The sequence below is a fragment of the Notechis scutatus genome, chromosome 15 (assembly GCF_049901735.1).
Source record: "Notechis scutatus isolate UNSWTSFEM ecotype Mainland chromosome 15, rNotScu1.2, whole genome shotgun sequence".
Classification (NCBI taxonomy): domain Eukaryota; kingdom Metazoa; phylum Chordata; class Lepidosauria; order Squamata; family Elapidae; genus Notechis; species Notechis scutatus.
Window position 1 is genome coordinate 8,398,262 of NC_142023.1, and position 27,946 is coordinate 8,426,207.

At 45.5% G+C, this 27,946-nt stretch overlaps 1 protein-coding gene across 1 annotated transcript; it reads right to left on the reverse strand.

Annotated features, from left to right (window-relative positions):
• Positions 1 to 12,994: 12,994 nt before the first annotated feature.
• ZBTB34 (zinc finger and BTB domain containing 34) lies at positions 12,995 to 27,019 on the reverse strand. The gene is made up of 2 exons (XM_026685735.2): positions 26,874 to 27,019; positions 12,995 to 22,131 (listed from the first exon to the last, which is right to left on the reverse strand). Exon 2 carries the CDS (start codon positions 22,107 to 22,109, stop codon positions 20,625 to 20,627), a length of 1,485 nt encoding a protein of 494 aa, XP_026541520.1. The 5' UTR covers positions 22,110 to 22,131; positions 26,874 to 27,019; the 3' UTR covers positions 12,995 to 20,624.
• Positions 27,020 to 27,946: the final 927 nt, after the last annotated feature.

Below are 27,946 nucleotides of genomic sequence, written 5' to 3' on the forward strand. Positions count from 1 at the left end.
ATATATAGGCCTCCCACTCTTTTGATTTGGAAAAAAACAGATTTTTGTCACTTTTGGAATCTCACTGAGGAAGTGTAGGGAAACTATTTTAGCTATAAAATTCATAGGAAGCTCACTGGGATGGACAGATAAATGAGGCGTGGTGGACAATTTGATGTATTCTGATCTAATCTGTTTACCTGTAATGTATTCTGCCCTTATTATTCTGACAAAGGGCTCAAGGCAGGGAACATGGGAGTTGAAGTCCTCAAATCTTTAAATCTGTCAAGTTTGAAGACTCCTGCAATAGAGCTATTCCTTGACTTATGACCACAACTGAGCACATTTCCGTGGCTAAGGGAGGACACGGGTTGAGTGAGTTTTGTTCCCATCTTCCGACCTTGCTTGCCACAGAGGTTAAGGGAAGCACTGCAGACGTTAAGTGAGTCACAAGGTTGTTAAGGGAATCTGGCTTCCCCGTTGACGGTGCTTGTCAAGAAGGCTGCCAAAGGGAATCACGTGACTCTGGGGTGGGTGGGTGGAGGGGGGAACGATGCTGAGACCGTCATAAATATGAATGACTTGTCCAGCATCCAAATTTTGATCATGTGACCACGGTGGAAGCGGTAATGGCCGTAAGTTACATTTTCAGTGTCGTAACTTTCAACAGTCACTAAATGAATTGTTATAAGTTGGGGATTAAAAGTAAAACCACAGAGGGCTGGTCTCTATGATCTGACTGCATAGACAGGTGCAACAAAAGTAAACACAGGTATTATAATAATAATAACAACAATAATAATATAAAAATAATAATAGAAGGAGAAAGAGGAGGAGGGGAGGAGGAGAAGGGGAAGAAGGAGATGATAGAGAATGATAGAGGAGGAAGAATAAGAAAGAGGAGGAGAAGGAGGAGGAAGAAGATGATGATAGAGGAGGAGGAGGAGAAGAAGAGGAAGAAGAGGAAGAAGAAAAGATGATGATAGAGGAGGAGGAGGAGGATGATGATGATAGAGGATGATAGAGGAGGAAGAGGAGAGGAGGAGGAGGAGGAGGAGGAGGAGGAGGAGGAGGAGGAGAAGAAGAAGAAGAAAGAAGAATTAGAACATACAATAATATTTATGGCTATTTAGAGCCAACCAGAGTCATTTGGATGACAGGGATGACCAACCAAAGCAAACAGCAATTTCACTCTCTTCAGAAGCCAACCAAGCCAAGGGAGTGATGGACAGGCCTTGCCCACCCAAACTTTAAGCCAAAATCTACGACGTCTGGCCTTGCAAATATTACACAGGTCCAGGCAGAAGTGGAGAGTCCCAGTGAACCAGGCCAGAGTTCACTGGGGTAAAATGCTAGATGCATCACAGTTAACAACAAAAAAATCACAATCATCAAACCTCCCAGCCTTGCATGGAAAGGCCACACCTGACCTTGACACCCTGAAATGCTCCCCAGGAGCATAGGATCCAACCGCCTAGCGCCTTAGACAGAGGCAACACCCATAATATTAATAACATGAATGAAATAATATTAACACAACACAACATAAATAATATTAAGGATGCCATACAAAAAGAAGAAGGAATAGAATCTAGCAGCGGTTCTGAAGCTCTTCTTCACCACAGACCCCCTTTAAATAAATACCTCTCGTGGCCATGGACCATCAAGCCTTGACTCAAGATTGAAATCATCCCACGTCAAGCCCTTGAGGAACCCTGTGTGCTGACATTACGGCCGTCCACAGGGGTCTGCGGGCCACAGGTGGAGAACATATATACATAGATACATACATACATATGTCGGGTGTTGGGTCACCTGCTTGAGCAGGGGGGTTGGACTAAATGACCTATGAGGTCCCTTTTAGCTCTATTATGATTGATTGATTCAACCATCATAAGAATTATACGGAAGGAAGGAAGGAAGGAAGGAAGGAAGGAAGGAAGGAAGGAAGGAAGGAAGGAAGGAAGGAAGGAAGGAAGGAAGGAAGGAAGACCATTCTGGGTGTCAGCCATCCAGAAACTCTTGGATGAGATGGGTGGCCAACTCAACCCAACCCAACCCAACCCAACTCAACCCAACCCAATGCAACCCAACTGAATTGAACCCAACCCAACCCAACCAGAAGCCCCCCTAGCCCACCAGTGACCCTCCCCCCGCCCTCCCCACACATACCCCCCCACCCAGAAGCCACTCTTCAATCACTCGGGAAGGGGGGGGTTGAAATACAACGGGGAGGGGCGCCCTCCCCAGGGCACGGCGACCCTTTCCTGCCCCCCACCAGGGATGCTGGAGACCCACCTCGGGGGTTGGGTGGGCGAGGGGCGGGGAGGGGCTGGGGGGGCTCGAGCAGAGACAGACCTGCACCAACGACACGCCTGCAAAAAGCTGCGCGCAGACAAGGACGGGGGGGTGGACAGCAACGGCGAGGGGGTTCAGAGGAGGGGCGGGTCCGGGTCTTGAGCGAGGATTGGACCCTCCCCACCTGTCAGTCAAGCGCGGCCCAGGAGGGAGGGGAGGCGCGCGCCTGGCTGCCTCACCTGCCGGAGGGAGGGAGGGGCGGCCGGGCCAGGGGAGCCCCTGCCCGCCCTCCACCTGGCGCGGACCCCTCCCGGGAAGGACGGAGTCTCCGCGTCTCCCGCCCCCGCCGCCGCGGACCGCCGGGGCTGCTCTCCGGGGCTGGGCGAGAAGCGGCGGCGGCGGCAGCGGCGGCGGCGAGGCTTTCAGGCTGACGGCGAGCGCTGAGGGCGGCGGGCGTTTGAGCGACAGCGCCTCCTCCCCAGTCCCGCGCGGGCTCGGCGCCGGCGGCCAATGGCGGGGCGTGGGGGCGGGCGGAGGCAAATGAAGCCCCGAATGCGCAAGAGGAAAAAAAAAAAAAACTTTGGGAAACTGCGGCGGGGGGAGGTGGAGCGGTTGGAATGGAACAGCCGGAACGGCCGTTGGCGCGGAGGGAGGAAGGCTCGGCCAGAGCAGCTCGCCCGCTTTGCAAGCCCCGGGCAGGGGGGTTGCATGCACGGACGCCCCCTCCTCTTTCCCCTTCCCCTCCTCTCTCCCTCCTCTCCTCTTCCCCCCTCCTCCCTCCTCTCCCTCCTCTCCCCTTCCTCTCCTCTTCCCTCCTCCTCCCCTCCCCTTCCCTCCTCTCTACTCTCCCTCCTCTCCCTTCCTCTCCTCTTCCCCTCCTCCTCTCCTCCCCCTCCCCTCCTCTCTCCTCTCCCCTCCTCTCCCTTCCTCTCCTCTTCCCTCCTCCTCTCTCCTCCCCCCTCCCCTCCTCTCTCCTCTCCCCTCCTCTCCCCTTCCTCTCCTCTTCCCCTCCTCCTCTCTCCTCCCCCCTCCCCTCCTCTCTCCTCTCCCCTCCTCTCCCCTTCCTCTCCTCTTCCCTCCTCCTCTCTCCTCCCCCTCCCCTCCTCTCTCCTCTCCCCTTCCTCTCCTCCTCCCTCCTCTCTCTCCTCCCCCCTCCCTCCTCTCCCTCTCTTCCCTCCTCTCTCCTCCCCTCCCCCTCCCCTCCTCTCTACTCTCCCAGCCAGGGCAAAGGACCCATGCAATTTGGCACCAGCCTCGGGGGGGGTCAGCCTGGGTTGGGGGGTGAGATTTGTCTCCCCCTCCCAGCGCACTCCAAGGTGGGATGGATTCCGGGGGTCTCCTGGGAAGAGGAGCAGCAGCCCTGGGAGGGACAAGTGATCCTCTGGAGAAGTTGGGTGGTTGAAGGTGGACTTGGTGGGACATCATCAGTGGGGTCGATGGAGGCAAAAGGTCTGGGGTTCTGGAGAAGGCCCTGTTGGAAGGGAGGGAAGGAGGAAGGAAGGAAAGGAGGATGGAGAAAGGGGATATGGAAAATATTTTTGGTGTGAATTAGGGAAGGGAAGGGAGGGAGGGAGGAGAAGGTATAGATTAGGGGGGGAAAGGAAGGAAGGTTCTTAGAAGTTTTTTTTTTCATAAAGATATTCGTATTAGTATTACTGAATATGTTTATAACCTCAAGAGAAGGAAGGATGGGAAGAAGGAAGGAAGGAAAGGAGGATGAAGAAAAGAGAAAGATGGGAAGAAGGAAGGAAAGGAGGCAACCAGCAACAGGCTCAATGGACTCAGTTATGGTGATGGGGGCCCCACTGGAAGACCAACTGGTCCTTAAAGAAACGGTTGTAAGTTGAGGGTCATCCATACCATTCTGGACAAATGGCTGTCCAGTCTCTTCTTGAAAACCTCCACAGTTGGAGCACCCCTCTCCCCCCAAAAAGCCCCAGAAACTTATTACCTGCCCAAGAACAAGCTAAGCACAGGTGCACCTCTTTTTTTTTTTTTTTTGGACAGTCATCAGGATCCCAGAAATTAGAAGAATTCTACAAATGTCCAAACCCTGTAAGTTGACTTAAAATGAGATGATTTGGTTGCAATTGAGCAGATAAAATTGCAGGCATCTCCTGGGAAAACAGCCAAGATTAGTTACGTGTTGACATCCTGTTCAATTACTTACTTGTCTTGCATCGGATGTATTTTCGGCACCTGACAGACAAGACTCGGTTGGTTTCTCTTGGTATGAATAAATAGAATATCCTTCAGCATCACGAAGCTGCTGTTCTTTTAAACAAAAGGAAGAAATAAAGATAGAAAAAGGTCGCTGGGAAAGCCTGGAACAATCAAAACCATGGGAACAGAATATTAAAATAAAATCTGTTCTGGGCGAGAGTTAAAACGTTCAATCAAACCAAAATGAAACGCAGAGAAATATTTTGTCTAGAATTCATTGGGAATTCATGTTTACTTCCTGCTTTGGAGCAGGTACACCGTGAAGGAAGCTGCTGAACTTTTATTTATCATAAAGCAAACAGGAAATGTGATTAGCAACAGCAAAGCAGAATGGTTTAAAGTACAAAATCCTGCATTTTTTCCTGGTAATTCCCTTCCTACTCTTGGGGGGGGGGGAGATTGAGAGAGGGAGGGAGGGAGAAAAGGATGGATAATAAAAATCAGGAAACCTGGAATTCTCTAGTACTGTTGTTTCACTCAATTTCATGATCATAATTTCAAGTTCCCGAAAGTTTTGTTATTTATTTTTGTTTTGTTTCTTTGTGCCGTGCCTTTATTATTTTTTACAAGTAACTCGAGGCGGTGGCAATAACCAACACACCTTCCTTCCTCCTGTTTTCCCCACAATAACCACCCGGCAAGGTGCTTGGGCTGGCCCAAAGGTAGAACTAGAATTCCCAGCTTTCTAGTCTGGTCACCTTAACCACTAGGCCGATTTCAAGTTCGCTCCGTGTCATAATATCCGCTTCTGCTTCGGTGAGGAGCTGTTTTCTGTGCAGCAGGTCTGAGCTTGAAGCTCAAGATTCTTCTTCTCACCCTTTTGCAGTTGGCTTTTGACCCTGTATTACATGGACTTTCTAAGCCTTGTAATTGGCCAGAACATGCTCTTGATTTAAAACTTTACTTTCTACACCATCTTGATAAAAGAGTTCCTGCGTTAAAAACAAACCCCGAACGATATCATGTCACATGGGCAAAATGCCTCTCAACCGTATAGCATCTTTGGTGTTTTGATACCGGCAAAAGTGTAATATATAGAATGACAGAGTTGGAAGATACCTTGGAGGTCTTCTAGTCCACCCCCACTGCTTAGGCAGGAAGCCCTAAGTGCTTGGGATAGGATGGGGCTTCTTTTGGGATTTACACAGGGAAAGACAGAGAGAGAGAGAGAGAAATAGAGAGGGACAGAAAGAAGGAGAGACAGGGAAAGAGACAGACAGAGAGAGAGAGAGAGAGAAAGAGATAAAATTAATAATAGGAGGCTTGGACAGATTCCTTTTGAAGTCCTTGACTTGCAGAACTTATTTATTATAGTTTGTTTTGCACAGAAAGCTTGCACAGAAAGCACTGGTGCGCGAGGGCACGTTTATGCTGCTTACTAACCGAAGCTTCCTATTGTTGCATCCGAGCCAAGAGTGTTTCCCCAAAACAGTCGAAGTTCATATCAGTTCAGACAGAGCTGCTCCGTTGCCGTTATCAGTCCTCTCCCACTTGGCTAGACTCTTTGAAACCACCAGCCCGAAGGACAAGAGCTTTGCAACTTTTTCCAAGTTGACAGTTATAACCACGCACCCACCCCAACTTCCGGGGACAGGGTGTGCTCAGATAACCCTAGACGCTAGGTGCAAATGTTCCAAAACCTTTGGAATCTAACACAAAAGACTTAAAGGTAAAGGGTAAAGGTTCCCCTCCTTGCACATCCGTGTTAGTCATTCCCGGCTCTAGGGGGGCACTGCTGATCTCCGTTACAAAGCCGAAGAAGAGCCAGCCCTGTCCGAGGATGTCTCCGTGGTCATGTGGCCGGCAGGACTCAACGACTTCGAGGGCTCACGGAGGAACGCTGTTCCCTTCCCACCAAAAGGGCCCCTATTTTTCTACTTGCATTTTTTACATGCTTTTGAACTGCTAGGTTGGCAGAAGCTGGGACAAGGAACGGGAGCTCACTCAGTTATGCGGCGCTGGGGATTCGAACTGCCGACCTTTTCTGATCGTCAAGTTCAATGTCTTAGCTGCTGAGCCACTGCATCCCTTCAAAAGACTTAGGGTGCAGCTAATTACGTTTTTGCTTGTGTCCTCTTAAGGATATGTTAGATCCAGGATGGTAACAATTCATACACTGGTGATTAATGGACGGACACACACACACGAACAGAATAACGGTTGGCAGGTCTAACCACCTGCTAAAGAAAGAGACCCTATACGATTCTGGACAATGCCTGTCCAATCTCTTCTTAAAAGCATCCAGTGATGGAGCACCCATAACTTCTGGAGGCCAGTCGTTCCACTGGTTCGTTCCTCCTAATGGGGTTGGACTAGAAGACCTCTAAGGTCCCTTCCAAATCAGTTATCCGTTAGCAGCTCATACTTAAGTGGTTGTCCATTCGGACTCCCGGATTCCTATCCGTTAACTGCTGTTAAGCCCCAGTCCCCCCTCTTCTCAATCTGTCCCTTTGGTTTCTCTTCCCCGAGTGTAAAACTAACTTTTCTCGCGACTGAATTCAATTTTATTGGGTTGGGGCTGAGTGTTCGAGTCTTTCAAGATCTCTCCGGGTCTTAGGAGACAAAAAGCAATAAGCACAGTGACTCTAATAAAATACCTAATAAAAATTGCCACAGGTAGCAATTAAACAGAAGAGGAAAACATGATGGTAATTTAATGAAATATTAGATTATAGTTATACTTGATGAATATATTTTATTTTTTCTTATGTACACTGAGAGCCTATGCACCAAAGACAAATTCCATGTGTGTCAATCACACTTGGCCAATAAAGAATTCTATTTTATTCCATACTTATCTTCAACCTTTACCCCATGAGATAAAGATGCAGATCTTCAAGAAAATCAGGTGGAATGACTGGTTTTTTTTTTTTTTTCCAGGCCTAGGGGAAAAAAAAAAGAAAAGAATTGCATCGAGTTTAATGAGTCAACTCTTTAAAGCAGCCATGTGTTTTTTTCAGGCTCACACAGAAGCCTGCAAAGAGGGACTGTTTCCGTTATTGGAAAGCTTTTCCTCCTTCCTGGTTATCTCAGTCCCCAGTCATGGCTGTCAGAGGTGTGAATCGTTGTTAGAGCAGGGGTCGGCAACCTTACAACACCCAAAGAGCCATTTGGACCCGTTTCCCACAGAAAATACCGGAGCCACAAAACCAGGTAGGCGTGGCCAACCCGTCACCCAGTCACAGGACACACACCTGCCCGCCACTTCTGTGGGAAATGGCGCTCTCTTTCTCCCTCTCATTTCTGTTTTTGGTGTTTTACCTTCTCAGGCCAGGCATCATGGGGAAAAGGAGGGCGAGGGGCGGGACCAGCCAGTGGTGGGATCACCCAATAGGGAGCCACAGCCGAGGGCCCCAAAGAGCCGCATGCAGCTCCAGAGCCGCGGGTTGCCAATTTAGAGACCCGATTTAGAGTCTCAATGCTTTGTATACCCTTAGAACCAAAGCGGACTCTGAACTTATTAAAAACAAAATCCACAAAACTCTTTTATTAGTAACTGTCCCATTTTAGCAACAACCCCACGGTTTTCTGGTTGCGCAGCGAGAACAGCGCTATGAGATCAGGGACACTTATTTCAGGAACTGTTCTAACACCTAAAAACGGTGCCTTTTTTGGGGGGGGGGAAACAATAGGAAAAGGCTCGAAAACAAGAAGGATGAAAGAGCCCCAGGTGGCTCCAGAGCCGCAGGTTGCCGACTCCTGATGTAACGCCTTTCTTGATTACCCTTCAGTTGGCCCTTACATGGTACCCGAGTTTCAGGATAAGTTATGTGAAATAAAGAGCCAGGTGGAGGCCCCAGTACAATCTTATACGGATAATCCTTGACTTACGAGCCCAGCTGAGCCCAACATTTTTATTGCTAACCAACAACAATCGCTGTCCCGTTTTAGGAACTTTCTTGCCAGGGCGGTTAGCGGAATCGCTGCAGTTAAGGCAATTGTTAAGACTTAGAAGTCAGGCAATTGTTAAGACTTAGAAGGTCGCAAAATGGGGACTTGCAACTGTCCTAAACATGAGTGGGTCCCTGGGGTTTTGATCATCTGACCACGGGGACGCAGCAACGGTCGTACGGGTGAAAAAACAGTCACCCTAAGTCACTTACTTGCAGTGCTGTGGTCACTACAATGAACTGTTGCAAGTCGAGGACCACCCGCCATTCCCTTGAGCAACGATTGGAAGAGTTGGGCTCTTCTGAGGGACATGTTTGCGGTTTTATTACATCTTACATTGACAGTTTACGTACCTTGGACACCTGTCATCTCTGGAAGCAGCCAGAAGGAACGTTTAATGCTTTCCTTCCATCAATCATAGCTAGCGGATAGGAGGAAACGGCCATCCCTTCCCCCCCCCCCATCAAAAACGAGCGCTTGGGTAGTTTTGAGAAAGAAATACGAGCTTTTTAGCTGTGTGATTCACCTCCATGACACCCTGGGGTGAGAAATAGCTTTTGCTAGAAAAAGAGAAAGAGGGGGAGACAGAGAGAGAGAGGAGGGGGTAGGGAAGGAAAAGGAGAGGAAGAAAGAGAGGGAGGAATAGGGAGAGAGCAGGAGGAAGAAGGAGAGAGGGAGGGACAGGGAGAAGGGAGGGTGAGAGGAATAGGGAGAGAGGGAGAGGAAGGAGAGGGAGAAAGGTGAGAGAAAGAAGGAGAAGGAAAGGGAGAGTAGAAATATCTCCTGCCTATCCCTCTGTTGTTGTAAAGAGGGTAGGCAGGAGAAACGAAATGAAATCGCACAGAGCATCTTTGTAGGTTAACAATGGCAGACAAAGAGTCTTCATTCCCCGAACAATGCACGTTTTTCAGCAGCTTAGAAAAAGCTTTTTTTTTTTTTTTTTTTTGCAGATGACTGCTACAAAATCCATTTGCAACCCACACCCTATGAGGTTGTTGCCATGTGAAATTCCGTGCAATTAGGTTGGAAGGGGGGGAGGGTGGGGAGATGTAGATTTCTCTATTCCCTCTAGTGGTACATGAGGGGGGGGAAAAATGAAAAAATTAAAATTAAATAAATTTACCACCCACCGACTGGGGAACGGAGGAGAGTATTTTGGTTGGTGGTCAGGCTCAAAAATAGCAGAGAGATTCAGTGCAATTTAAAACGTAAAGGAAAATAATAATTCGAGGGCTTTTTTTGAACAAAGAATAAGCTTGCACATGATTTATTTGGAAATAAGTTTGTTTTGTTTCCCAGAACAAGTACCTGTTGGTCACCTTTCTCATAATGCACAAACAGGCAGTCCTCGACTTACAACAGTTCATTTAGTGACTTACGACCGTTTTTTTCACACTTATGACCTTTGTATACTTGTGACCGTTGGCTGTCACGGGGATCCCCTTCTGTGACCTTTTGACCAAATCAACGGGGGGTATCAGGGTCACTTAACCACCCCGTGTTACGAACTGATTAACTGCAGTGATTCACTTAACAACGGTGGGAAGAAAGGCCGTAAAATGGGGCGAAACTGGCTTAACCAATGTCTCCCCGAGTAACCGAACGGATAGGTCGTTAAGTTGAGGGCTTCCTGCTTTTTAAGCAATAAATTACACATATAATAACTAATTCAGGGTGTTTTCTTGGCAATACGTCTCAACCCAGGAAGACTCTGGCCTCAGTCCTACCTTCTGCATTTATTTTGGATTGAATGGGAAAAAGAGACGTCAGTTGGGGAGAATATAATCTGTCCTGGAGTTGCATTCTTTCATCTGCCGTGGGTGAAGACATAGTTTAAAGCAAGCCTTAAAATGTGTTTTTATTTCACAGCTGCAGGACAGGAATAAATTTCATCACCTTGCTTCCCGGTGGAACAAAATTACATTTTTAGGAAGAGCTCACGACACGTTTCTAACAAGTCGAACTCGGTGTTAAGCCCAACGAAGGAATGTTTGCTTACAGGTTGAAGTCTAGCTGTCTCCGTATCCCTGGGTGAAGGACGCAATTTCTTTTTGACAAGCCGTTCCACCGGCAACGGAGAGGTTGCAAGGTGGGTACGAGGTCTGAAATGAGGCAACCTGACTCAACTTCCTGCATCCGGTGCCACATGAAGGGGAGGGAAGGGCAAGAAAGAAAGAGAGAGAGAAAGAGAGAGAGAAGAAAGAAAGAAGAAGAGAAAGAAAGAGAAAGAAAAAGAAAGAAAGAAAGAAAAAGAAAGAAAGAAAGAAAGAAAGAAAGAAAGAAAGAAAGAAAGAAAGAAAGAAAGAAAGAAAGAAAGAGAGAGAGAGAGAGAGAGGGGTGGAGGGAAGGGGAGAAAGAGAGAGGAGACAGGAGAGGAGGGAGGGAAAGGAGAGGAGGAGGAAGAGAAGGAAAGAATGAAGAGGAGGAGGAAAAGGAAAGAGGTAATTGTCAAAATGCTCACAGTGTTTGGAAAGGGAGAAAGAAAGAAAGAGAGAGAGAGAGAGAGACTGGGGAAGGGAAGGGAAAGAAGAAGAGAGGAGGGGAGGGGAAAGGAGAGGAGGAGAAGAAGGAAAGTTTTCAATTGTCAAAATGCTCACAATATTTGGAACAATGTTTTTTTCTGAAAAAGACATTCTAATCCTCTTAAGAGTCGGTACCTTTTTTTTCCAATCTTGAATCCCGTGGAGATAAAAATTGCGGTTTGAACCCCTCAGGATGGGAAAAGCGAACGCAGTGGGTTAAAACTCAATTTGCACCCAGCAAACCCAACCTCCAGGATTCTCCCTCTTATAAGGCGGCTCTTATGGGAACCCAGAGAAATGAACCAAACCGCAACCTTAAAAAAAAAAAAAAAAAAGAGGGGCAAGTTAGAACACGATTCGGCAATGTAAGTCATCTCTTAGGTTCATTTCAAGGCACATCAACACACACACACATTCCCTGAACGTTTATCCTGGTTGGGAAGAGAAGAAAAAAAAAGTACAAATGGATTAGGCCGTGCCTTGTCATCACCTGAGCAAATGAAAACAGCATTTTCTCTGGGCCAGAAAGAAATAACTTTTGGGACAACTGTGACCTGAAAGATGGAAGGAATCTCTATATTCAGCCTGTCTGGAAAGCTTCTAACCCAGATACACATACACACACATATATGTGTTCTATTTTAAAATATGTTCATGCGTAAGGATAAGTGTTCTATAATATTAACATATGGGCCATTTATCCAATTAAGTGCAGTATTTGTTAGTTGGAGAAAGTCTTGATTTTCCTCCTGTATCAGTTCTCAAATGGCAGCTAAATCAAACTAGGTTAAACTATCATTCTGCGATTCATTCAAGTCTTAGGCTCTGCCTTTAAACTGGTTTATGAACAAGGTTGACTACGGGAACCCAGCCCTTCCCTCAGTGCTCCTCTGACCAATTCAGCTACAAATCCGTGGGTTTTTTTTTCTTCTCTTTCTAAAGCTGAGCCTTTTTGAGATTGCAAAGTTTGCTTTGCCCTTGGCCTAGAGTTCCATCTCTTGGAACAAGCCGGGATGAAGAGTGAGTGAAATACACACAAACAGGTTTGTTCAACTCTTGGCTGGAAGAGAGCGGCTAGGCCACCGTGATGGGATGTTGCAAAATCTCCAGCCTTAAAAAAGGGGCTTGCTCTAAGGCCCTTTATTGAGTGACACAAGACTTTTAAGACCTTTCCCCATTTGCAAACCAAGAAAAGGCCGGCAGGGTTCCTTAGCTAGTGCTGAATGACCTCGGAAATATGACTGAGTGGCACTTAAATGGATCGTGTTCTGAAAGACACCGGAGGAAGCACCCTTAAAATGCCAAGCCCCATGCTTGAGATCATTCTGCACTGAATTTAGCCTGGGCCATATGAGCTGTTTTTCTATAGGTCACGAGCACTGGGGCATCTGAACGCAGAACTGCCAAAAATTACAACGCAGCTGACCCCAAGCGACCACGGTTATGTTTGGGAAATGTCTCTCTCTCTGTGTGTGTGTCCCAACTTGGGAATGTCCCCAAGGTGCTTTTTCAAGAGGCAACTGGACTTCCTTTGTTTTTCTCCGAAGACGTTTCGCTTCCCATCCAAGAAGCTTCTTCAGCTCTGACTGGATGGTGGGGAAAGGAGGGATTTACGTTCCTTGCAGACAGCTGGTCATTTGCATCCTTTGCGAGGGTCGTTGAGGCCACTTGGAGGTTTGTCTGTGTCCTTACTTTCAGATAAAACTTCCAAGTGGCCTCAGTGACTCTATAAAACAATGCAAACTACCAGCTGTCTGCAAGGAATGTAAACCCTTCCATTCCCCACCATCCAGTCAGAGCTGAAGAAGCTTCTTGGAGGAGCAGCGAAATGTCTTCAAAGAAAAACCAAGGAAGTCTGCGTGCCTCAAACTGAACTCATAAGGTCCACGAACATAGCTTCACCACACACCCAAGCTGTGTTTATAAACCACATGCTAACCCCAAACCAAGCCACATCATGGTTTGGATACAGAGGGACACCATAATATGAGCTCAGGGTGATTTTAACCAAGCAGGAGGTGGTGACAGATGCCCAGCGACATGGCGTCTCTTGAAAAATAAATCCAAAGCCGGAGACAGCATTTGTGCTTCAGAAGCATTTTAATTTATAAACGGCAAAATTCCCATTGACTTTATTTATACCATAAAAAGGCAATTTACAAGCAAGGAAACAAACAAACAAACAAACAAAAATCCTTTAGAACAAAATAAAGCAGCACTGAAATATTCATGACACAAAATGAAAAAAAAAAAGGACCAACCAACCCCAAAACAAACCAAAAAAACCCCCATCTGAGTATAAGAGTAAAATATCATTTGAATAAATATTCTAAAATATCTCATGCTATAAAATAATCCTTAATGGCAAGTTCAGTTGCTTTAAGAGCATCCGTTTCATTTTACTTCACGTCAGCGATGAAGTGTGTGGAGTTTGTGAGGTTACCGGTTTAATATTGCAAAATATTGACACTGAGGTAAGTCATTCAAAGCGTTCAAATATTGATGAAAACATCAAAAGCTCCTGATAGGAAGTTACTTAAAAATACCCATTGCCAATGCACCGACGTCATGCAAATCTGTCATGAGTTTCTCGTCTGAGCCAAACAGGTGTAAACAAGTATGTATTTATTTATTTTTTGCAAAGTTCAAAAGAGACCGTGGCTTCCCGCATGAGATCTGGTTAGAAGGCATGTTCTGGAAAGAAGGTTGGAAAATACAGAGCTGTATTCTAGAAGCTAGATCATGTGGTGTCCAACTTCGACAATTTGCCGCCCCGGGGAATTCCGGGAGTTGGAAGTCCACCGTTTTTTTTTTTTAAAAAAAAAGTTGCCAAGATTGGTCACCTCTGTTCTGGATTGAGAACCGAAGGACTGGCAAGTGTCAACTCATTAAATATTTCTATGGTCTTTTTAAGAGTTGGCAACAGAAAGGGAGGGGGGAAAGAGCAGCGCGGCAGCTTGGAAAGCAAAAGTGCATTCCATAAATACTTTTTCAAAGATGGTAACTAGGGGAGTGGAGAGCATGATTGATGACTCTGGGCTATGGATGTGTCCCATTGGAGAATATGAATTAAGATACACCAAGGGGATGCGGGGGGAAACCAGGGTCAAGGGTGACAATGAATTATGTGCCTGTGCTACACCCAGGCAGTGCCGGACATGTTAACTCCCAATAAATCATTTGAAGTCTTGGAAGTTTGGCTCGAGACTCGTGATTTAATTGGGGTAACTGCCAAATCCTGACAGCCAGGTGTTCTTCCCGTTTAAGGGGGGAAACCTGAAGCCTGATGATGACCTGTTCCAGAATGTGCCCTCAGGTGTGAATAAAGAGGACATCTCGCTGCCCCGAGAAGGGACAGAGAAGACGCAGAAAGCGAGGTGGATTTCATTGGGTTTGGCACAGCTGGGACTATGAGAAAAGGAGAGTTTTTAAAAAAATGTTCAAATTGCTCCCGAGCTTCTTCCGGGATTGTTTTGAAATCCCAACAACAGACCCAACAAGACTAGTGTATCCTGCATCTTCAAATCAACCAGGTAGTACAGGTAATCCTTGACTTACAACCATTCATTTAGTGACTGTTGGGGGAAAAGGTGACTGGTCCTGCCGCTTACAACCGCCGTTAACATCCCCCGAGTCTTGGGATTCAAATTCAGGCACTAGGCAACCAGCATGTATTTGTATGACGGTTGAACTGTCTGTGAGTGTGTGACGTGATCGCCCAGTTGTGACCTTCCCAAACAGCTTCCGACTAGCCAAGTCAATGGGGAAAGCTGGATTCACTTAATGACCGTGTGAATCGCTTAAAACCCAGGTCAAGAAAAAGCCGTAAAATTGGGCACGGCTCACTGAACCACCATTTAGCAACAGAAATTCTGCCTACAGTTGCGGTTGTAAGTCAAGGACTACCTGTACGGCAAATCTCTCCCAAGGGAACGTTCTTAGAGGCAAACACCCTCCGCCCCCAGGTTGTGTAAACTTGCATATAATTCCATTTTTCTACGAAGATATTTGATCTCTGCAGAGCGATTTCCATGACATGATGATTTGCTGAACATTCTGAATGACTTCGCTGAACTCTGGGTTCAGTTTCTGAGCTTTTCTCCTCTCCTTACAGTTCATGAACTAATATAGATTCATATATATATTTATATTTATATATATATATATTTATTATTTATATAAAGGATTTACACGATTCCCAAATACTTTAAAATATATAAAAATTTTAATAAATAACTCTGACCAGTCTTAAAAGCACCATTCCAGGGTAGAATTCCCCTTAGAAAATAGATTAGGCGTTGCATATTTGAGTCCCACTGCAGTGGCTTCAATGTGAAACCCCTTCCGATTAACGACCAAAAGAAGTCACAGTAAACTTAACATAATATTTCAAATAAGAGATATCCGCCTAAAGATAAAGCTCAAACACACCCTCTTCTCTCACCCCCCAGCCCTTGATCTAAAAGAAAAAAAAAAATCCTGCGGTCTTCCTACATGATAGATAGAGCTCTGAACAACTGCTTCAGATAACACAATTCTATCTAAGAACGAAGGAAAAGCCTCCTTGATGTGTTCCATTTATCCTGCGAATTTGTTAAGACAAACTTGAGAAAAAGGAGAAAAAAATAAATCAGGTCAGGGCTGACAAGCACGCAGAACATTCAGCCTTCTCCAACCCCAGGTTGGACTCCAATCCCCCTGCTTCCCAGCCAATCGAGTACGAGCTTGGTGGGGGAACGATGGGAATTTTACACCCAACGGATCTGAGCATTTGGGTAATACCTGGTATGACGGGCTGGCTCTTTCTCTGTCCCATTTGGGAACGGAGCAGAGGTTCAGGATGAACCATGGTTGAAGACAGGGGTCGGCAACCCGTGGCTCTGGAGCCACATGTGGCCCTGCTGTGGCTCCCTGTTGCCGGGTTGGCGCCACAATTGATAGGGCTTTAGGTTAGGACAGGTAGAGGAAAAAGGATGCCGCGCTAGGAGGAGACTCTATGGTGGGGGAACGGCCATAGAGTCTGGTCGGCTCCAGAATTGAAAGGGGGGGGGGGGGGTTTCCAGTCAGGACCTTCGTGTGAATGTTTTAAGGTTGCCGATCCCTGGTTTAAGAGATTAGGTCCACCTGATCTCACTTTTGGCAAGGATTTCCAAGCTAATTTCCACTGTGAAACATGCATGTATATATATGAAAGGTTGACGACTATTGCAATTCCCTAAATCTTCTTTTCTTATGGCAAATTTTCTAAAACTATCCTTCCTGTCACTAAAAAAAGCATTCGTTCTTGAATACAGAACCAATTGTGAGGTGCTCTGTTGCTTTAAAAAAAAAGAAAAAGCCACCCACTTATTTACAAAGCTTTCCCCACCTTAGTTTATTTACAAGCTCAATAGAAATTATATGGAAGAATTAACTGGTTAAAACAAAAAATTCAGTTGCTATTTAAAACCACAAAAGTATAGCAAAAGTATAAAAATTCATTTTCACAGTATGTAAATAGGTTAAAACGTATAAACAAAGGACATTGTCACGGTTGGTTTTTGTTTTTGTTTTCACATTGTCTATGTAAGCTAAAAAGGTAGATTAAGAGACTCAATTATGAACCAATTTTCTATGATTTCACATATCTAACCCAAAGTTTCATATAGCTGTCTCACTGACTTCCTTTAATTCCTGCGTTATTATAAACGAAATGAATTTGCAGTTCTGGAATAACTTAACATTGTAGAGTCAGCAGCACAACAGGCTCACTGCATACTTTGCACCTGGGTGAGGTTAAGGTCTGAACTTCAAAGGAGTAAGAAGGTGTACCCCCATCACAATGGAAACAACGGTGCAAAACGGCACAAATTAGAGGTTGTGGCTAGATTTGAGGCCTGTCGTTTGTTCACCTTGCAATATTCCAGGGGGAAAGTAGAGCAACATCTGAGGAAGACGCTTGAGGGCTGCTTCACACAACGCATTTTTGCCTTTTGTGCAAAGGGCAGTCACAGGTATCTGGAAAGCTCAACACCCTGCTTGCTTTAATGCTGAGGCTCCGCACAGAATGGCCTTCTAACACTGATGATGTTAGCTAGTTGGGTCGTGAAACGTCTGCAAGGAAACAGCTAAGCTCACAGAGTGCCAATGACCCCCACAGTTCAACCCTGAGCTACTAATATTCTCTCCTATCAGTAGAATCGCTCGTCTAGCTTTTCAGCAGCTAGAAATTCTAGGACTCGGAATCCTTAACAAGGGTAGAGTGGCCGGTTAAAATGGCAGCCACTGTAGTTACCTGCTATTAAGAGAGTCAGCTTGAATGCAACAACACTGGCACAGCTTCTGCGTTTCTCAACCTTGACAATTTTAAGGTGCCTGGACTTCAATTCCCAGAATTCATGCTGGCTGGGGAGTTCTGGGAGTTGGAAGTCGAGGCATCTTAAAGTGGCCAAGGTTGAGAAATACTGGCCTAAGGAATGGGGAAAGGAGGTATGGACAATGTTATGACAGGAGTGAGGAGTTAATTAGTCGATATTATCAAATTTCTAGGTGTTTTTCTTCCCTGCAGTCATCTGGTCTTTGCTGGATATTTGCCTTTAATACATAACTAGAGCAGAAACTCATTTTATACACGTGCATAAATCTTATGGAAACTGTCGGAGAACAAATTGCTTTAACTTTATACACGTTGGCTTCCTACAGTTGCCATGTCCTATGAAGCTCTCTGATTTATACAGTACTATATTATGGCTTGATCATTTTTAACCCTAGCAGGAGGAAAACAACCCTAGAAAAGAGGAAAACAACCTATCAACACAAGCAAGGACTTAAAAGCCTTTTAAAAGAAGGTTGTTGTCAGATGGACAAACTCTTAGGCGGGTTAACACGAAGTTATGCCCTGTTTATGAAATCTGCATAACTAAAACGAAAGTAGCCTTTTGGATATATCACTCTTTGGTAAACTCAAACCAGCTCAAGTTTACAGATTAAAAATAAATAAACAAGCAGTATTTTATACTTCGGAAGGACCGAGAGAGGGCTAAGACCGCAGAACTGAAAATTAACTGTCCTCTTTCTTTCTTTCTTTCCTTCTTTTTTCTTCCTTAATCCTGCTTACTATGGAGTAAAGCCAACTGATTGAAAAGGCACCGCAGCAGAGGTTTGACGTAAAAGGGTCGCGATTAACTTGCACAGCTGGACTTTTGTTAAGAAAACCTTGGCAAAGCAATTTAAAAACCCGGTTTCGTTCCTTGGGCAAAAACGCTTCTTAAGCTTACGTCTTAAGAAGCGTTAAGAAGGCGCATGAATGGATGGTCTATATGCCCTCGCTGATGCCCTATGGAAGTGTGAAAATTGTTTCTCACCCCCTTCTTCTGGTGCACGTTGTGAGCACCTTGCCAATTCCCCCTAGCCAGAAACCTACAAGCCTTCTCCCCCCAGCAAAGGGAGAGGGAGAGGTTTCCCCGTCCTGTCGTGTCCGAATTTAAGGTGCGGTGCTCACCTCTGTTTTTTGGGCCGAGGGAGCCAGCACTGTCCGAAGACATTTTCCGTGGCCACATGGCCGTCCACCATAGGCGCACGGAATGCTGTTTCCTTCCCACCGAAGTGGTACCTATTTATCTACTCCCATTGGCATGCTTTCAAGCCGCTAGGTGGTCAGGAGTGTCCTGCCCACTGCTACAGGTCGGCCTCGACTTACAACAGTTCATTTGGTGACCAAACGGCGCTGAAAAAAGCGACTTACGGCCGTTTCCCGCACTTACGGCCTTTGCAGCATGCCTGTGATCAAAATTCAGGCGCTTGGCAGCTTGGCTCACATTTAATGGAATTCTGAGTATCAAAAGGTGCTTTTTCAAGAGGCCCCTGGACTTTCTGAAAAACCAGAAAAGTCCAGGGACCTCTTGAAAGAGCTCCCTTGGGATAACCATGACCTGGATGACTGAGAAGCTGCACAGACACCGGAGTACCCAAGCGCCCTTCAAACCAAGCATCACCAATATTTTGCTCTGCTCAACCTAGTTAACCCTACTGCCTACACCTTCAGATCAGAAATCGAAACAGCCACTAATAAACCCAGCCAGGAGAGAAATTTAGGACACTCGAGTTTCCCGTAAAAGCGAAGACACCGATCAAAACGCTGCTCACCCCACCAAACGCAACACTAACATGCTTTAAAACAATCGAATAAAATCCATCATTTTCCCCGTTGTGTAGATTAAAAAAAAAAAATACAGTCAAGTTTGCCAGCTTATAACTGTTTGAGGTCTGTTTCAGAAAAGCAAAAATCTGAGCGGAAAGGTAAAAAAAGGTTTACTACCAGTTTAAAGTTTCACATTTTCTATGCTGTAGTAAGGGAAAAGAAAAAAAGTTAGCACCACTTTTAAAAGTTATTAAACATCTGAAAGCAGAGAAAAGAGGATATTCGTTATTGGCTCTCTGTGAAAAATACTGATTAGCCACTGTTAGGGAGAAGCTAAAAGTTGCCTCTCTAATACAATAGGATATATTGCTCATTGTTTCCCATATAATATCATTACAAAAAAAGTAAAAAAAAAAACCCAACTGTTTCATTTGAAAACATTTAAGTATGAAGGTAAGGTGTACCTGAAGAAGTCTGTTTACAAATACTGCAGTGAAATATTGTAGATTCAAATACAACATCCTTTTTAAATCCACTGTTGAGCTGACCGTTAGCTATCCAAAGCAATTAATGTAAAACATGATTGAACCTGGTCTGCCTTTTTACAGTACGAAATGAAGGTAGATTCCGAGCAGAATAAAAAATAGTTAAAACCACAATCCTATATTCTGTGTTGGCTAATATAACAATACATTTTTTGCTCCTATAAAAAAAGAGGAATCAGCACCAAAGTTGTCCAGTTTGGATTCTAGACAAAAAAGGCCCAAATTAATACATTTATGGCATTTGGTTTATATATGTTATGGAGCAAAGTTATACTAAAAAAAAGTGATACTTTGCTTGCGTCTGGACATCATATTTGCACAAAAAGGGGAAAACATACAAACAAACAAACCAAGAACAATGTTTCTTGAACAAAATCCAGGCTGGGGGACTTAAATGAAGCTTGAGAGCCTTATCAACAGGGTTCGTTTTAAAATGCATTTAAGATATTCTACATTCACCCCTCACCAACCAGAAGAGGAAAAAAACAAAAAAACCCAACCTCTTGTAAGTGTTTATATATATATATATATTATATATAAAATTCAAAGCTATCGAAATAGTTATTCCACAAAGAAAAGAAAAACCTTCTTGAGCCCACGTTGTCATATGACAAAATAAAACAAGCACAGCTGAGAGGCGCCATTTCTAGCTTTCGAGCTCTGCCACCTCAATCAACCTGAAATAAGTCCTACTGAACACAACGAGACTCACATGCAGGGATGTCTGCCTACTCCCGGGCTCCCCACAACACAACATTGTGGTGTCGTTTGGTGAACCAGCCTGCACTATATCCCTGTTGTCATCCCATCTTTAGCTAACAAAGCTCGCCCCACCGTCAGCGAGCACATCATCTCCCTAAGATGGTTTATTGGGCTTTCTATTGCCTTTTTGCTGGAACCACGCCCGCAAGAATGGCTAAAATTTGGGGCGGAGAAAAACCACGCAACTATAACTCTCGTAAAACCAATCGAAGGAACGAAGAAGGAACTTGTGTGCTTTGCTCGAGTTGCGTGGAGAGAGAAAGCGCCTTGTTTTTTGTTTTTTTTTTAATCGGGGGTGTGCACATCCATGGTATAATCCAGAGTCTCGTGCACGGAAGTGTCGTCGTCTCTCTGTTCCATATAGACTTCTGTTCTTTCGGGCGATTCCACCCGGCTTCGGATTTCGGCCACACCGGGATGGTTCTTCCGCAGGTGTTGGTTCAAGGTCCCTTGGAAAGGGAAACACTTCCCGCAGACTTCGCAGCGGAAAGGCTTGTCGTCGGTGTGGCCGCGGATGTGGTACTCGAGCTGATCCTTGCGGGTGTATTTTTTCCCGCAATACTTGCACACGAAGGGCGTGATGCCCATGTGCAACCTCATGTGCCGGTCGAGGCTGCCCTTCTGGTTGAAAGACTTCCCGCAGTAGATGCAGATTAGCCGTTCGCTGTAGGCGTACCAGTGGCCTCGGGAATTCCTCTCCCGGGAGCCGCTCTCGTAGCCCGGCTGATGGGCGGAAGGCTCGCCGTCGGCTGCCGACACCAGGCTGGACACGTCGCTGTGCAAGTGGCTGGTGGAGACCCGCTTTTGACGCCCACGGCCTCGGTAGGAGCCGAGCATCGACCTCGAACTGCTGGAGCTCCTCAGGCTGCCGAAGGATTCGGAGGCGTTGGCAGACTGCGAGGCTCCCTGGGAATACGAGAAAGCATTTTGCAAGACGGAGCCGTAGGAGCCGACGTTAACGGCCACCACTTGTTCTCCGTCCACCATTTCTGTGTGGTATCCATCGTCGCCAAGCGAAGAGCTATCCGAGCAGCTGGGCCGGTCGGATTTTTCCATCTTGACCTTCACCTCGGCAGCCTGGCTCTCTCTAATGATCAGCTCCGCTTGATCGTGATCTCCTTCGACTTGAATCTCGTATTCCGAAACGCTACCGCTGCTGCCCCGGTCCGAGTGGCCTTCCTCCTGCAGGCGGCCGCGGAAAGCGTTGACCGGTGTCGTTTCCATCCGGAGGTCGTTCCCTGAAGCTGGTGGGCGGCCCTGAGCGCAGTAGGGAGGAGGGGAAATCTCAACGGGGTTGGCGAAATAGCTGCCCTCCTTCAGGCCATTGTGGTTCTCCAGCGGATCTTCGGCCCCGATCGTCACCGAGTCGACTTCCCCGACGCTGATTTTCGAATGGATGCTTTCCAGGATCTGAGTGCACTTGTCGATGACGCACTGCATCTGGAGGAAGCTGGCGGCGGTGAGGAAGCTGACCACGTCCTTCAGCTGCAGAGACATCCTTCCAGTGTAGCAAAAAGAAAGCAGCTGCTCGAAGACGCTGGGGTTTTTAATGACGGAGATGGACAAGCCGCTCATGGTGTTCAGGGCCGAATGGTCGCGGAAGTAGGGAGAGCTGGCGGCTAAGACAGCTTTGTGAGCTCGGAACGGCTGGCCCTGGATGTGCACGACGATGTCGCAAAGCTTGCCCTGCAGGCGGAGTTCGTTCAGCTGGCTCAGGACGCTGCTGCTGTATTCGGGAACGTCAAACTGGATGAAGCTGCTGCTGTCCATGTCTCCTGGCCCAAGGTGTAACCTGCAAGAAAGAAGGACACAAAAAGAGCGTTCGCAAAATCAGAATTCGAAGTGCACGACTTGGGGGAGAGAAAAGAAAGGAAAAAACAACAACCCACCAGCCGTTTGGGGCCGGGGATGCGATTTTTCACTTGGCACCGCATACGATCTGCAAGTTGATGAGAATAAAAATACAAGAGGTGGCAAGTTTTACCCGGGATTCAAGAGAGCAAATTACATTTCTGAGACATGCGCGAAGTGGGAGGGAATTAATTCCCCCAACAGGGAGTTGCTGGATGAGGGGGAGGGGGAGCCTGTAGTTTGATCCTGCAATCTCCTACGGAGAACATGGGCCCGAGTTATCTCGCATGACCCAGAACTATTCACACGTCCTCAGATTAGCACATTTGAGTCTCTTCTTCAAATACTGGGAATTAATAAAGCCATTAGAAGTTGTGCTGGCTGTAGTAAGAATGCAAAAAATAAAGGAACTAATTCATCTATTACATTTATTTGGTGCCTATCTCACTGCAGGGCTACTCTAGGTGGCTGACAACAGTAAAAATTAAGAAGTGAAAAGATTATAGACAGTAGATGCCTGTCTGTCTGTCTATTTAATCTTCTATCACATCCATCTTTTGTATCTATCATCTATCTATATCTACCGTATCTACTGTATCTATCTACCATATCTATCTACCATATCTATCTACTGTATCTACCTATCTACCTGCCTATCTATCTAATTAATCTTCTATCACATCCATCTACTGTATCTATCATCTATCTAATGTATCTATCATCTATCGTATCTACCGTATCGTATCTACCGTATCGTATCTACTGTATCTATCTATCTATCTATCTATCTATCTATCTATCTATCTATCTATCTATCTATCTATCTATCTATCTATCTATCTATCTATCTATCTATCTATCTATCTATCTATCATCTAATCTTCTATCATATCTATCTAGCGTATCTATCATCTATCTACCATACCTACCTACCTACCTATTTTTATGATTCTGCAATCTGCATAAGGAATCGGGGCTGAACCTTTACTGGCCGGATGCCCTTCCTGACACCTCTGCAGAGTTCACAGCAGATATTTTCTCTTTGCGCCCTGATAGATAAGCATCTGTCGCTGCTAAGATTGAACTCTCAACCTCTTGAGTGTGAGGTGAACATCTTTACTTCTAGGCCACCCCACCGCTTAGAACAGAAGATAACAGAACAATAAAATAAACAATGAAAAATAACACAACGAGAATACAACAATAGAATGTCCAAAAAAGAAAGGTGACAGAGAGAGAAGAACAGAGGGGGTGGAAATCTGCCATCAAATCCAGCAGCCACTTCCAGTGTGGATTGGAAATACATTGTCTGAAAGAAGGCTGTATTTTATGGGCAGCTGACCCCAAGTACTGTTGATGTACACTAGCAGGTCATGCAACATTAAGAGGCAAAGAATCTTGCAACTTCCTTCCATCTCGTGACTCCAAAACGGAATTTCTCAACAATTTGAACCATCTTAGTTGACAAAATAACAAGTTATGTCAAAAAAATTTTTGCTGCAGGTAAGGACAGTTTTCCCCCAAACCATTCCAGAAGGCTAACAAAAGGTGCTTCCTTTCCACACAAAAGCCATCACTTAAAAATAAAATAAAATGTAGCAGAGAAAAATCAACAATAATTTCTCTGCCGAGCCACTGGAGAGATGATTTGCCTCATACTGCTGATAATCAGTGATGGCAAACTTACTAATTGGGATTGAATTTAATTTATTTTCTCATCTTCCAGTGTGGGTGCAGCCTTATCTATCTGAATCATGAGATTTTTTTAAAAAGATGACCTCATCTTTATTCTGGCCAGCTCACTTTTTAAAGAAACATACATTAACAGCCTCTCCAAGCCGAGGCTTCCAGCTGTTTTTCACTGTAATTCCCTGGAATCTTAATCAGCAATAACTTTGAACTCTGGAAATTGTATTCAATATATCTAAAAAAGCAGCAAGGTAGAAAGATTACAGAAGAACAGGTGTGCAAAAAAAAAACACCCCCCATAATTTTAGAGTGGATGAAGGGTTTCATAACAGCGCATTTTGGTTTTGCAGAGCCCCATATGAGCAAATCTATGTTCACAGTAGATAAAGCGACCTTGAACATATGTACCTTGCTTTTATTTAAACTTCCACATATTTTACAAGTCCGTAAATACCATTTCTGAAGAAATGCCTATAAAACAGATAACTTATCCCGTGCACACACGTCAGTACAGGCAGATGCCACCAACCAAACCTTAAAATGGTATTTGCGAGCCACTGCTGTCAAGAAAGACCCACCTCCAAATGGCAAAGGAGAACTAGACTGTTGATTATCTGAGACTAGTCCTTTTAAGCTATTATATGTAAAAGTTAGGCACAGACAGGCCAGCTCCTGACTTTAGTTTTGCACTTGCAAAGTTGCTAAGATGTGAAAAGGAGATCTGCACTATTAAACCAGATTGCTTATCCATGATTATCCATGTTATGTTGATGTTTTTCTGTAAGAAAGATTCAATGTACTTTTTCAGTTCAATAATATTGATCAACTGAAAAATGTACATTGAATCTTTCTTTCAGAAAAAAAACATCAACAAAGAATGACTGTTCAAAGTTAACAGCAGCACTGGGAAAAGGGGCTTATGGCCGTTTTTCACGCTTACGACAGCTGCAGCATCCCCATGATGAAAAAATTCAGGTGCTTGGCAACTGATTCATACTTATGATGGTTGCAGGGTCCAGAATCATTTTGTGATCTCTTTTTGTGATCTCCTCACCAGCAGAGTCAACGGGGAAGCCAGATCCACTTTAAGAACCGGCGTTACCAAGAACTGCAGTGATTCATTTAACAAATGTGGCGAGAAAAGTCGCAAAATGGAGCAAACTCACTTAACCGTCTCACTCAGCCACATACATTTTGGGCTCAATGGTGGTCGTAGGTTGTGGGCTACCTGTACAGTTTTCTTTATGCACCTTACCCACCTCAGTTTCTCTAGAGCGGTCTATAAATAAAGGGCTGTGATCTCACTTCCACACCAAGGATTAAATTAGCTGAAACTCACTGACATCATCTAAATATCATCAGATACGACCTGAGCGGTGAAATGGGTAGGAGGTATGAAGAAAACCAACGGGTGCCTGAAAAAGGGAAACCAAGCGCAACTTTCCGACAACAAGAAGTAACCGCTTCTGAGATCTAAGAGCATAACAAGGCCTTGAAGTTAGAAGGGGGCAGCAAAGTTGCATGTGAGATTTTTACTTCTATAAATGTTGGGATTCTTCTTCCTTTGCCTTGTTGAAGTGCCTCTTGTGATTGGCTCTGCCTCACTCTGTCGTAGAACTCGGATACACAAACCTGTGGGAGGTTTATTTACAAACAAAGTTCCACACCCATCATCGATTGCTTCATTCTTCTCTTTGTTCCCCATCGCCTCGCCTAGCAACCATTTCCAGACCCAAAGCAGGGACCCCTCCAACTAGACACAAGGGAAAGGAGACCCTGTAGTACAGAAAGGTTTCACTAAACAAATATCCCACGCTTTATTAGCTGCCCATCTCAACAAGAGGCTCCAGAGTAGTGGACGATATCGAATAAAAGTAAAACAGTTACGGGATTGGGGTATGGAGAGCCTGCAGCACTTAAGAAAACCCTCATCCGTATACCTGCCTTCCTAACCAGGGTGTTATAGGCATATCCATCGCAAAGGATCATTTCTACAGGGAAAACAGGAGGCAGGAGTATTTGATTTGATAATTAGGTAGGTAGGGATAGATAGATAGATAGATAGATAGATAGATAGATAGATAGATAGATAGATATAGATATAGATATAGATATAGATATATAGATATGATAGGTAGGGTGGGATAAAACAATGCATTAATGCATTCTTTTAATGCATTAATGCATGGGATAAAATAATGCATTAGCCTGGTTCCCAGTAGACTAGAACTCACAATCTCTTGGTTTCTAGCCAGGTGCCTTCACCACTACTCCTAGTTGGTGGCAGAGGAGGTTCTACAATAGGTTGCCTGGGGACCTAGAGAAGAAGGCAGGGATGCCAACTAATGAATGCCAGCAGACTAGAAAGTGGGTGATCGCGAGTTCTAGTCCCACCTTAAGTCGGGAAAGCCGGTTGGGTGACTTTGGACCAATCGCTAGGAGATGGTGAGTTCTAGTCTTACCTTAGGGAGGAAAACCAGCGGGTTGACTTTAGCCAATAGGGTAGGAGACAGGGAATTCTAGTCCCGCCCTTAGGCATGAAGGCCAGGTGGGTGACTGTGGGCCAATCACCAGGCGATGGGGAGTTCTAGTCCCGCCTTAGCCATGAAAAACGGCTGGGTGACTTTGGGCCAATCACCAGGCGACGGGGAGTTCTAGTCCCGCCTTAGCCATGAAAGCGGCTGGGTGACTTTGGGCCAATCACCAGGCGACGGGGAGTTCTAGTCCCGCCTTAGCCATGGGTGACTTTGGGCCAGCCCCTCCCTTCCAGCCCAGCCCACCTCACAGGGTTGTCGTTGCGGGGGAGATAACAGGAGGCAGCCACCACATGGGCTGCCCTGAGTTACTTACAAAAAGCAGCGAAGGCAGGAGAGGAATAAAACCAAAACCTCCCTCGAGGGAAGGGCGCCTGCCTGAAGGGACCGGGGCGCCTGCATAGGAAGAAGCCGGAAAGAAAAGGGGCCCCGAAAGACGGCCTCCCCACTCCCGCCTCACCTGAGGGGCGTTGGGGTCTCCTCACATGGCGGGCCCGCCGGAGGGAGCTCGGCCCTGGCCCGAGTGCTGCTTTCCCCCCGGCCGCCGCCAGCGCCGCCGCTTTCCCCCTCAGCCAGCAGCACCCGGAAGCGAATCCTTTCTGCGGACGGGGGGTTGGAGAGAGACGGGGGACGTGCGGTTCCGCTTCCGGGGCACCATAGGAAGGAAAAAAAGGAAACGCCCCTTCGCGGGAGGGACGGTGAAAGAGAGGGCGCATGCGCGCGGAGAGACAGCCTCGCAAATCGATTCCCTTGCGCCCCTGGTGGACATTTCGTGTCCTGCTCGGAGCAGGTCTAACTGGGATTTTTGCATTAAATCTACACCTAAAGTGGTGTGATAATAAATATAATAAATAACAATATTGCAATACAATACAATATTATATATTATACAATATAAAAGATAACTATAATAAAATAACTATAATAAAATAAATATATAATTCAATATTATATAATATAAAATATAATAAATATAACACCTTGTGTGGATGCAAAATCAAGTTTTTTGTTCTGCTGACCCCTTTCCCCTCTGCAGGGGTTGTGGAGTTCATGGAAATGCTTTTTACTTTGGGGGGGAGGGTGTCTAAAGTTTATGAACTGATCCAGCCCAGCATTATTACGTCCTTAGAATCATAAACTCTTCCTGACTTCCGGGTTAATAAGTTCACAAGTCACTCTGCCTTGACATGTCAAGGTACAACTTGAGTTAACACGCAGGGTGTTTACATTTGTCGACCTCTGTGCTGTGCACTCTTTATTATCTTTTGGGCTAGGATAATAAAAAAAAATATTCTGCTTTTTGGTAAAAAAAAAAAAAAAAGGCACGGGGGCTTTAAAAAAATAAACAGACTTTTCTTCCTTCCAGATAGAGAAGTACCGATAAGTAACATTCACTGTTGCTATATACAAGTATAGCAACATTCGACAACGTTTAGCGACCGGTCAAAGTTACACGGGAAAGAGTTCGTTTAAAAATGTGACTTAGGAAACGTTTTTTTCATAGTTAACGATTTTTGCAGTATCCCCATGATC

Bases quoted from the DNA above. Each gene is read 5' to 3' on its own strand.
- ZBTB34 (XM_026685735.2), bottom strand. From the start codon at position 22,109: ATGGACAGCAGCAGCTTCATCCAGTTTGACGTTCCCGAATACAGCAGC.